A 12,798-nucleotide genomic window follows, 5' to 3' on the forward strand; every position below is an offset into this window, starting at 1 on the left:
TGAAAGAGCAGGTCAGGGGCCACGAAGATTAATTCCAAAATGTGTTGGCTTTCTAGTAGCATTGCTGACGTAATAGGATTCTTAAGAAAAAAATGTATAGTGCCCCAATTAAAGCTGACTGGTGGAATGTAACAGTCTGCAACTGCAACAGTGTGCCTTTCGCCAGCTCACAGGGTGCTCATGGCCATTTCTGCTACAGGTTTAGTGGCCATTAGGCTATCTACCATGTTAAATCACCTTAGACATCAAGGTTGCCACCAAGCATGGACCTGGAGGGCCAGAGAGCAAAAATTTAAGTAGATTCATAGCTACTGCGAGCTCAAGGAAGGCTGGGGATATCACCCTTGTTCCCTTACTAGGCTGTTATATAGGGCTCCCACACACCTGCCATGTTGCGTGTAGATGAATGTCAAGAGACCCCTACAAAGTCCTGACCAGCCTAGAGTACATTGTCTACATTGGGAGAGGTGGATAATGTTGGTTGGATCGCTGAACAGGTCCAAGGGTGATGTGTTGCCTCACGCATTGCAATGCTAGGTGCCCAAGCTAACTTGTTTGTCTTGGCAACTTGACAACAGTTTTGCGCCGGAGCTCTGCATTTACTCACTGTTGCCCAATGTATATCATATCCAGAAAATATTGAGGAAATGGCAGATCAGGCACAAACTTCTCCAGCAGCAAGATCTGCAAAGTTCTGAACATCCTGGAGATTTTGGAGTTAAACTTACATTAGATGGTGGTGGAAACAGTATTACTATAAATCACTCTTGCAATAAAAGGCAGCATGAAACATTTTTGATAATTATTGATAGGCGTGTGGTATTACCGAGACAATCCCAGGTATTACTGCCGCTGCTCATGGCAATTCTCGGAAATGTTATAATTCTGACAAGCAGAAAAAATGTCTTGTGACCTAAATTAACAAACTTGTTTTCTCTACAGTGGAATACTGAAAAAATTGAACAGATTCCCTTAATCATTGCATGAGCACTGAAAGGCCGAATGATACTATACATTGTGAATTCATTTTTGTAACTTTTCAATTTCATTTTTAAGGAATCTTACTCCGTAGAAAAAACACTTTATTTTTTATGTTAAAAATCGCCACACATTTCTTACAGCGCATTTACTATAGCATTTCCCCTTAACATTTCTCGTTTAAAAATACGATATTTACAGCATGTGCAACCATGAAAGGAAAAGCATTAGTTTGCTTTCTCTTTCTTTTTGAAGTTTGTGTAACGTATGTGCATTTTTCTTTCAGCGTACAGGTCCGAGCACAGAAAGTACATTCCTAAATGGGAGAAAAGGAACGCGTTAAATGATTGACTTGAACTCAGGTTTTATCGTCTTATGGTTAATAACTTCTTAACAGATTTACAACATCTTGAACGATTGCCTGGTACTGAAAGTAAGACAGTGCAAGGAACACACAAATAGAGATAAAAGGACTGTTGACGTGACAGATGGTAACTCGACCCAGGGCACTCTGGGATCTCACCTGTAATTTCCTTTGCGTCTATTTCAGGTGACGTCTAAAATGTGTGTCATTTTTCCACAAGATTTTTGCATATCACCCTTAGAAAGAACCAATAGTAGATATAACTGAGTTTCAATGTATGGTCCTTCAGAAACCTTCAGGATTTACTCATACCATTGCTTTCCGTGAGCTTCGGCTTTCATGATCTCTTTACCCAATGCAAATGGTTTCTGTTGCTTTGACAAACCACTATGAGCACACAACTTATGGCAACTTAGATTGCTAAGGATATTATGGACTAGAATATAAGCAACCCATTTAAAAGAAGGGAAAGAGCTACATTCGAGATGCAAGTTGCCGAACAATGATTAGGCTGTTCAGCATCTGAGGAAGTAGTCTTTTATTCACTGTGGGTTTTTTATTGTCCCTTCTTTAACTAATAGCGAATCCAGACAAGGGAACAGATATCAGGGCATGGATTAGTAATGGACCTTCAGGGCCAGTGTCACCTTTGGATCAGTCTCTTGACAGCAGTTCATGCTCCATAGAGGTGACGAGTGACTTATCCTCAGAGCCGTGCCTGGCACCAATCTTAGCAGGCAGTGTCCCCAAAGACAAGTGGGGGTTCTATGGCCATCAACTGGGGGTTCTTTGGTAATTAGTTTCAGCAATCTGAGACTTGTATAAGTTAACTGCTTAAAATCTGAAACTTTAACTAAATCAATAAAATTAGAACTGTCCTTCTGTTTAAAGTATTTATGTAAGAACAGTTAAAGTGCTGCATTCACTCGACTTTGACAGAATTAGAGTGCTTTGGGATTGGGAAAGTCATAGGAGGGTGGTAGCAACAATAGTCCAGCTTGGAAACCTTGGAGTCAGCGAGCAACTGAGTTTTCGCACTTGTGTTGGAAAGGTGGTGGTGAAATATTTTCTTTGGCATGCAACCAGCGGGGTTGCATGCCAATGGATAGTTGGCTAGCTGCTGACAGTGCCACTAACAATGCTAACTTACGCCCAGCAAACCACCACGGCAGAAGATGTTTTGAGCACTGACCTGTATGTAAATGGCACTCCGGTATTTTCATTGTTCTGACTTCCAAGTCACAGACAATGTCAATTGGGAGATCTGATGCTTGTTTGGACGTGGAAGTGCCAAGTAATGTATCTAGCTGAGGAAACAATTTTTCAATATACACAATATTTGCTGAATTTGAGGCCTTATGTCAAATCGTGAAATGTGCCATTATTCACTTTCACTCTTGGTTCAAGTTATTATTTTAATATAAGAGTTTATAGGATTTCATGGGGAATCTTGTCCTCGCCATAAACTATTAGGATTTAAGTACTCTGGTAACTTCCCTAATAACCACTTTCTTTTATCTAAAATTACACACAGCACCACTAAGTTCCTGTGCTTTTTTTTGTAGACATAGCTATGTCTGCTGACATCCATCTTGGGGACCTTTGCTTTCCTTCTCCGGAGCAGGCATAACATTTATCGGTCCTCTATATCTTGTGTTTATATATGTGGCTTACATACAGCAGACCTAGCTGCAAGGCAGCAGAGCTATGTACAATAATGTAATAAAACCTTGCTGCGGTCATCAGGTGTGTCCTCCAGGAAGTGCAGACCCAAACCTGAAAATCACCCTACCTCAGTGGCATAAGCCATTATTTTGCCATACCAGTCAGAAAGGCATACCTTTCCTCATTGACCAGGCACACTTTGATAAAGCACTACATCAAACATGTTAACACTGGAGTTAGAATATGAAAATATTATGTCCGAAAGTATTTAAAGTAAGGAAAATATTCTAGGAGAGGCCAATTTACTATTTTCCCACTCCATTGCGTAGCATATATGCGGAAAAGGGTTTCAGTTTTACATCTGGGTCTGCTTTTCTGATAGGTACAAAAAAGTTTCATTAACCAAATATTGATAGTGCTAGATAATAGTAGAAACCATACGCACTACTCATGGTTACGCTTGATAATGAGCCACAACATGTTTACTACAGGGAAGAGTTGTGTCTCGGGGTGAATAACATTAAGGGCTCCTAAAGCCAATTTTAGCAAGACAATGTGTTGTCACACCTGTGCGTTTGGCCACCAAAGAAGACCAGGTGATTGCTGTAAATTCATACAAGGAAGTGAAGGCATTTTTCCCCCCAAACAACTGCACTAGGGGTAATTGCACGCCCAGCAGACAAGACTACATACTGCAGTTGCAGCTGTCTTATTGTTATGAACCTCTGTCAGTTTGTGCAGTTATTAGTTAGTAGCTTGTGCCAGCAAAAAGGCAGTAATACCGCTGCATTTTTAAGCAGAAGATTTTCCGGGAACATGTTTTCCGCATTTTACTTTCATGCTAAATTGTGTATTAGCAATGATTACACAATTACCATCAGCGGTAACAAAGTTATTAGAATTGTTTCATTTTTGGAAATAGTGCAACAATCTTCAAACGAGGACCTTTACTTTTAAAAAGTACTTTTATTTGATATCCCCTTTTTAGGTCGAGCCTAGCGGCAGTGTGCATGCGCTGCTCACTTGCAAGGCATGCAGTAGTTTGAGTGTGCTGTGGAAGCCTCGTCTTCTCGTCACCCATATTTTTGATTGGCTGGTGTCACTGTCCTTGGTAAATGCTGGCTTCCGATTGATAATGAGGCTTGGTAGTCCCTCCTTGTTACCGCCCTGTTGCCATTTGTTACCTCCCATGAGGACTGGATCTTTTACTTGTGGCGTTACACGGTCTCCTTCATAAGTAGGTAAGCATTATTTATTTTTTTATTTGCAGCGCGGTCCACTTTCACTTCAGCAGCTGCTAAAGTTAATTCAATTAATTTGCCATGCGGACCGAAAGGGAGCGTTTCTACTCCCTAATCTAAAGAGTATTTGCAATGCAATAGGTCTCGCATTTACGCAAGTTTGAGCTATTGACATTGCAAATAACAATGCCTTTTATTTTTGTTTTCAGTTTTATAACATGAAAAAAGTCATTGTCATTTACAATGCAAGTAGCTTAAGCTTGCGTAAATGCAAGACCTATTGCATTTGTAAATGCTTGTTAGTCCTTGATTCCCGCTTGCTAATCTATAAAGGTCTGCCTGGGGACTCATTTGGGACAAACAAACATCATTTATATTTTTCATAGATATTCCTAATAAAACGTGCAGATTCTCAAACATTCATGTGCCCCGGGCTGGTTAACTTCTGCTGTGCATCAGAGGTGAATCGTTGATGTGCATTCTGGGCTGGATCATTTGATTCATTCAATATGTTTATAAATATGCTAGGGAATTACAGTATCCGCTAAAATCATTATTTGTTTGAGGTAACATCTTCTTGAATAACTGCAGCTTTTTTTTCTCTCCAGAGACCACGTCGCCAAGATACTTAACCCTTTCGATGCTGATGACGAGCTCAGCTCGTCATGATGCACGGTTGAGCTGTGCTGATGACGAGCTGAGCTCGTCATGAAATGAAGCAAAGTCACACTTTCCAGCACAGGAGGGGAAAACACCTAGCAGCCAAGGTGTTAAAAAGGTGGTTTAGCAACATGCACAGGTTACAATGCATTGCTGGCTATTCAGGGCTTTCACACAAGTCAAAACATTAGGGCCCAGACTCATTAAGGTCTTGTGTCACCCTTGCCACATCCAAGGCGACACATAACCTAGAATGAGATTTACCATGCCACACAGAGACACTATGGGTGGCCCTGTGTGCCTTGGTAAATCTGGTGTAATGCAAGGCAGCGCAAGTTGCTGCCTTGCATTACTCTGCGGCAGAAATGCGTTACATGGGTGGAGCATGGGTATTCCTACACATCCACCCATGAATTCTGAAGCACTTTAGAGTTTTATATAGCACAAACTAGACCCGAAGATATCGGGTATCGGAGCGCTTTACATAGCACCAGTTTCGTTACATGAGGACACATTCATTTTTTTTGTTAGGCATGGGGAAATTAAGTGATTTGCCCAGAATCACAGGATGTTGAGCGTCCTGGCCTGATACTCGAACTCGGTTCCCCAACTTCGACGCAGACATCTGAATGTCAGAATTGAAAACCTTCCTATCTTTATTTCTCTATGGCTTGTTTTTGTGCAGTAAGGTGTCCCTTCCTGCACAAAAGTAATCCTGCCTACAACGCTGATACCCTTGCACCATGGCACAAGGGTGTCTGCACTGGGGGTAGGCTGCAGAATTTGTGCCAGGGCGAGCAGAGGACAGGAATGCACCATATCTTGATAGATATGGTGCATTCCTGCCTTCTCCCTTTCACGCAGCAGCAAGTTGTCTTGTTGCATTGGGTGAAAAGGTTTTAGCCAGATTTATCACAGCCTTGCGCTGCTGTTGCCTCACTCAAGGTGACACAAGCCCTTAAGTCCGATTTACTATGCTACGCAGAGACACTTTACGTGGCACAGTAAATGTGGATTAACGCAAGACTGTGCAAGTCGCTGCCTTGGGTTACTCTGCGCTAGGAGGGCATTCTGAGGGTGGAGCCTGGCATTCTGAGGGTGGAGCCTGGCATTCTGAGGGTGGAGCCTGGCATTCTGAGAGTGGAGCCTAAGTGTTCCCACCCATGGTTTTTCACTCATTGTCACATTTACTAACACTAGTAAACCTGAGAATGCGTCAAAATGCTACACCTTCCCAGGTCAGGCATAACTTGGAGAAATATCTTTATTAATCATTGTTATATCTATGTGTGCTGCATTACAAAGAAAGAGAAAAATGGCTCAGACAATTGTTTTTGGGCAGGAAGATGTCCATTTCTGAACAGAAACAATCCTGCCAGCATTGGCACTAGGCTGTACTCAGTAAATATGGCACATTCCTGCTCTCATCCTGTGCTGACACACTAAGATATGACATATTCCTGCTCGCTCGCTCCCTGATATGCAACGCAGCAAGCTGTCTTGTTTCATTACATTAGGTGACGTCTTAGTAAATCTGGCCCTTGGTGGCTACTATCTACAGTAAATGACAGCAGCTATAAAGGAGGTCATATTTGGGAGCAGGAAAATGTGTTCTAATTTTCCGCAGTGCATCAGAACAGATATTTATACACAGTACTCTACCATTGCTCTTCCTTTCTGTTGCTGAAGTTTTATTTGGCCGCCTTCCAAGGAGATGTGAGTGGCTGGCCTGGTATTTGATGTCCACTAATGTAAGTGGGCACCTTGCACCTGTCCAGCCAACTCTTATGGTGATTTAAGTGGTCTCAGACAACATTAGAAAGCTATCCAAGTGGTAGCTGTGGAGAGCAGCCTTCAGGCTTAGTCTTGAAGGAGTGTAAAGCAGCTTGTTTTACAAGAATTCAATCTCATAGTCTAGCTTATGGAAAAATACCACACCAAGTATTTATAAAACTTTGTATTTATTACATAATGCTCTCTAGAATTTTAAATTACCCCAACACAGAGATAAACACAATACTACAAAGAAACACTGTAAATAGCCATAAATACACGGTGGCCCTGGAGGGGGGGGGACCAAACCATATACTAAGAAAATGGTATAAGAACCACGACTCAGGTCAAGACAGTGTCGAGAGGACGTAGAATTGCTGGGACCCCAAGGAACAACCCAAGGTGAGTATATAGGGACCCCACAAGAGCATGTGCAGTGTGGGAACACAACCACGTGCTCCGTGCAAGTCACAGTTGGATTTTTAAAGATTAGGGACCCTTCCTGGTGGACCCCTAGAAAAAACCCCTGGAAGACAGAAGGTTGGAGAGCCACCCCACCTGTAGATACGCTAGTACCTATGTTACCTACACCAGGGCAGACAGTGCATATGTGTGAAGTGGTGTGGGAAACCGCTGTCGAACCCAATAAAGGGCTTCAGGAAAGTGCAGATGCTAGAAGAGGAGAAAGTGTCTGTAGGAATCCAAATGTGGATTCTTGAAGAGGAGTACCGGAAAGCCAAGGGGACAGAGTCTATGTCACTCGGGAGTGACCAGGAGACTTGGAAGACGAGTGCCCTCCGATGTCGGGTGCTTCAGGAAAGATGATTGTGTCCTTGACTCTGCAGCTGCGAGGACCAGATACGAGCTATCCCACGAAGGATGTTGAGTGCTGAGGGGGTTGGTGTCCTGCGAGAGCACCAACAAGCCTTGTCAAAGGCAACCCACTCAGGAAGTCAAGAAGGTGCACGGTTGGGACCAGCAAGGTCCAGGAGACTCACCACAAGCAGAGGAGTCAGGGCAGGCCCCGAGAAATCAGGGGAGCCCAAGGGAAACAAAGGTGACCTTCAAATAGACCCACAGGCCGGAGGCAGAGGAGTCACGAGAGGACCTCGAGCAGCTCACTAAAAGGAGCAGGCCACTGTGCCCACAAAGCGATGTTGCTGAAGATCTTGGTGGAAGAAGTTGGTGGAGGTAGAGGCTACTAGGAGCCCAATTCACTTGTCGCAAAGTTGCCAACAAGCACTTGCACATGCAAAGGTACGCGGTGCACAGAGGTTGAGTTAATGCAGCCCTCAAAAGGGATTCTGACATCAAACTCAGTGAGAGGACAACTCAGGCCTCGAGGGACGTAGAAAACCACCACTTGTGTTGTTGAACCCTTTGGAGTCCGCAGGAGCTCGGGATCAGCAGACCAGTCAGCAGTGTTGACGTGCTTGCAAATGCAGGTAAGTGACTCCTTCACTTCAAGGGAGATTCCTTCAAGTGTCTTGGATGCTCCACAGGTCCTGCACAGATCCTGTATGGTGCACAGGCACAGACGATGCAGCAGGCTGAAAGGGAGGCGAAGTCAGGCCAGAACGAAGTCCAGAGTGCCCAGACGGTAGAAGTGCAGTGGTTTCAGTTCTGAATCTAGGGACCTACGCCCAGGTTAGCCCTTAAGTAAGTTGAGAAGATTCAGAGGACCCACCCAGGGGAGGGTCTGGACAGGGGGGGAGGATACTCCCTTGTCCTTTGTCCACTTCGTGCAGGAGCCAATGGCTCCCAAAACTGGTGTGAACTGGACTATGCACAGGAACACCAAATGTGCCCCTCATGCTGACTTTCAGGCGCTGGCAAGTGCACTCACCCGGTCCCAATACACTAAATCCTGTCTGGGAGGTGGGCCCACCTCCCTGTGACAGGATGCCTATTGTTCCACCTTCCTATGCTCAGCAGCAGGAGGGCAGAAATGTGTCTCTGGTCGGCAGCAACCATTTTGAGTGTTCCAGACTAAAAGGTTGGCACCTGGAACACTGAGAGCCTAACGGAGGGCTCTGCTAGTGTCTGGAATCGTACCTCCCACACCGTTTACGGTGTGAGAGTATGATTCCAACATGTTTGATACCAAACATGATAGGATTCGTTGCAGCTGTTTTTGAGATGGTCATCGCATAATTACGCTGTGCCCCTCTATATAGAATATGGCTGCTTCACTGACAGCCTTGGAGAATGGTCTTTGTAGGCTGCAGGGGTTCCGGCTTATTCTGGGGCACCCTCTCACTTAGAACCAAGCACCCTGCCTTCAGGATAAAGGCCAGCTATAGGAGTGACATATAGGTTTTAAGTGCAGTGACCCTTAGCTATAGTAATCCTATATCTTTAGTAAATGGTGCCTTCACCAACTTACACAGGCTGCAATGGAAGGCCTGTAGTTCCATTTTGAATGGTCTCTCATGGGTGGCATAATGCCTGCTTCAGCTCATGGGGGAACTCTGGGGTACTTATGCACTGGGGACATGGGTAACATATACTAAGGACTGACAAGGATATCCCAGTATCCAATCTAGGATGTACCCAAGTACTGAACATACCAATTTAGGGAGAAAGCAGATAGACTGGGGTCCTGGTTAAGAGGATCCCAGTTAGACTAGTCAAAAACAGCATCACATCAAGCAAAAGTGGCGCTAACCATAAGAAGCAGATCCTACTCTCTCCTACAGGAGACATCCAGACTTTTTCAGTAGGGCCATTACCATCTATATATGAATAACCAAATACACTAGTTTTGGGCATTCGCAGTAATGTATTAACATTTTACAGACATTTTCCACCTGACAAAGTACAGAAACATATTAAGTGCCTATTAATTTCATGTGGATCTAATAGTGGATGGGGTTTCTTTTTGGAGGAAAATGTTTTCCTGGTGAAGAAGAAAAACTGTACGTTTCCAATGTGCTCAGTCAATGGAATTTCAAACACGTGTAAAATCCATTTGAGTATGCATGGTGGACAGAATAAAGCATGAAAATCTAGATTTCTGCATAGATTTTCACCCATATCGGTTTTGTCAACAGTTTGGAACTATATCTTAATCGTAGGTATAAATCTATTATTAGTAAATGTATGGTTTGCCAACAAAACCTTTATAAATTATACACCAGTACAGAGAAACTAATATGGGAAAACACTGCTTACTGTCTCCCGTAATGCATTTTCCAAGGACTTCACAAAGGAAAACAGGTTTCCTAATAGTTATGGGTCAGCATTTTTTTTTAATGTAAATGCGTATATTGAGTTCCTTCAATCCTGATTCTGTTTAAATATTGAGGTATATAACTACTGCACATAACAAGGCGGGCAGCATACCAGTGGTTTTTAACCTTATGACTTCAGTGGACACCTACTGAATTACTATTGGACGACGAGGACCCCGGCCATAACAATTTCTACGATTTGAGGCTAAAAAAAAGACACTAAACTACAGAAATAAGTATAGCTAAATAATACAAAAATTACAAAATATTTTTTATTCACAAAACAAAAAATATTAAAAAAATTAAATTTAAATTTTAATGGGATTGTTTGAGCTTTTCAAAATGAGATTTTATTTGTAAAAGATAAAGTGATATGCTAGACTCTGGCATATTAGTGTCTCTTTTTTTGGCTCGTTATGCATCTTTTTTTCTTCTGGGTGCATACTAGTACTTCTATTGAGGGCACCTGTTGTCCATATTACTCTTTACTGGCTTGAGCTTGATTCTTGGGAGAAGTACAAGATACCAACTTAGCTGCGTATTTAAAAGTGAAGTTGAGTCACCCGTGCACCACGCAAGGTGGTGCAGGAGTGACCCAAGTCCTAAATGAGAATTATGAAGCAACGCAAGGGCTTCTTGCATGGGCCTCAGTGGCTCCATAAATCTGGAGTAAAGCAACGCAGGGCAAATTGCTGTGTTGCCGTACTATGCACTAGGGAGGCATTACATGGGCTTTAGAATGGGTGTTCCCAAGCAATTGTCAAGGTTTTTGACGCAATCCCAGATTTACCAGAAAGGGTAAACCTGATAATGAGCCAAAAAATGCACCTTTCCAGAGAGGCGTAACAAGGAGAAATATGTTTATTTCTACTCGTTACTTCCTCGTTCTCAGCACACATAGAAAGAGAAATTTACCTCTCAGGATTTTGATTGTGCTGGAAGGTGTCCATTCCTGCACAAAAACAATCCTACATGCAACACAGGCACCCTTGTACCATGGTGCCTGTGTTGGCGCTAGGCTGCCAAAAGGGCGGCAGCGCAGGGGAAAAGGCAGGAATGTGCTGTATTGCCTTAAATACGGAGCATTCCTGCCTTTTTCCTGTCACGCAGTGCAGTGCAGCAAGTGACTTGCTGCACTGCATGACTTTTTCTTAAGCCTTTTCCTTCATTTATAACCTCCAATTTCAAATCCCTTCATATCTACAGAGCATTTTAAAATGTGCAATCCGAGGGACAGTATTAAAGAACCACGGGCATACACCAAATACGCAGAGTGTAGACAATAATATGCTGTTTATTACCATTGTTGGAGGAAGGAGGTATATCATGACTTGATTCCTCGTGTGTAATGGCTCCTCATCACATACAAAAATGGTAATAATATCTATCTAGACACACATTTCATAGGAGCTTATCTAAATGTTGCACTTAAACAACACACATCTACAATGTATACATTTTCTGTTCTGGCACTAAATGATATAAATCCTAATCTCCCAAAGCCCTAGCTACTTGACAACCTAACCTACTTACCTATAGGCATCAGAACCAAATACATTTTGAGAATGTATGGAAAATAGACTGAGCCCACACACGGAAATGGCATCTCGAAAGAATATGTCCCCAGAGATTCAAAATAGGGCAGAGATTCATATACTGTGTATGCTGTGAAGGAAAAAAGGAAAATTAATGATCAGATAGAGAAAAGTATTAGTGAGACATGTTGCTTCACAAGCATGAGTAAAGGGTGGCATGTATGTGAAGCATATAGCCACCACTGGAGACCTCACAAACATTCCCTTTTTCAGATGAATAAGTGACATAAAATACTTCTCCCAAAATTACAATCTCATTGCCGAAGACTACTCTATATCTTTTACTAATACCAGATATAATACTTTAACCAAAGGACCAGAGCTGTTCTCATCATTACTATCCCTTCCACACAGTGGCCTGACTTATTCCTTGATACTAAAGGGCCATTACTATTGCCTAGGTGGCCACTACCCGACTAGACTATTGGTGTATAGACAGAATTAAATGCCTGCATTCTTGGGGATAGGCTTAGGCGAACCTTCTTCCATAACAAACTCTGATAAAGTAGATTTATATTTCCATTAAGTTAGCACAAGTCGAAGATTATTTAAAAATATGCCTCATCCACCTACTCTTGCATTTTGGAAGGTCTTTTTTAACACCCGGTTCAGCCTCTTAATTTATACCATTACATTTGGCATGATAGAGTGCATATTTCTTATGAACAATAATCATATCTCTTTCATGAAACACTCTATTTCTTGAAAGACTAATTGATCCCCTTTATCAGTCAAAAAGGTTCTAGGGAAACTTTCCCTACAAAAAACTTTAATCAAGGAACCTGACCACCAGTAACATAATTGTTACATCTGTCTTGCTTGTACCCATTTCCACAGTGTACCATACCTCATACCTCATAGACTTCATTGTAGTCTCCCTGAGTGCTACAGCGGATGTGGTTTGGCTGGAGAACAAGACACTGTCTCCCCCTCCGTCTATGGTCATGTTAATGACGGATGCCTCACTGGCGTGGGTGGCTCATCTGGAGGACCTGGAAATCAGAGGTCTCTGGTCCCCGGAGGAACAGGTTCTTCACAATAATCTGCTGGAACAGCGGGTAATTCGGCTGGCACTCAAGGCCTTCCTCCCCTTCACCCAAGGACAGTCTGTCCAGACCTTGATGGACAATACGACAGTGATGTGGAACGTGAACAAGCAATGGTGAGTAGGGTCTTAAATCATTAACCTGATCCTTTGGTGTTGTGCCCAAGACTAATCACCTAGCGGGGTCTCTGAATGTTACAGCCGGTAGTCTGAATTGAGGTTATTTTGACGATCATGGATGGCA

The 12,798-nt window shown here is 42.9% G+C and overlaps 1 protein-coding gene across 2 annotated transcripts in view; it reads right to left on the reverse strand.

Moving 5' to 3' along the window:
• Positions 1–1,069: 1,069 nt before the first annotated feature.
• The window catches only part of LOC147662953 (very-long-chain (3R)-3-hydroxyacyl-CoA dehydratase-like), a 235,620-nt gene continuing 223,891 nt past the window's right edge, over positions 1,070–12,798 (reverse strand). The window contains exons 6-7 of one of the 2 annotated variants that reach the window (XM_086950768.1): positions 11,448–11,579; positions 1,070–1,294 (exon numbers count right to left, since the gene is read on the reverse strand). In XM_086950768.1, coding sequence (XP_086806894.1) covers positions 1,206–1,294; positions 11,448–11,579 — 221 coding nt within the window. In that variant the 3' untranslated portion in view covers positions 1,070–1,205. The remainder of the gene's footprint in view (positions 1,295–11,447; positions 11,580–12,798) is intronic. The other variant, XM_086950769.1, reaches the window with a different exon arrangement.

The sequence above is a fragment of the Lissotriton vulgaris genome, unplaced genomic scaffold (assembly GCF_964263255.1).
Source record: "Lissotriton vulgaris unplaced genomic scaffold, aLisVul1.2 SCAFFOLD_2804, whole genome shotgun sequence".
NCBI classification, from domain to species: domain Eukaryota; kingdom Metazoa; phylum Chordata; class Amphibia; order Caudata; family Salamandridae; genus Lissotriton; species Lissotriton vulgaris.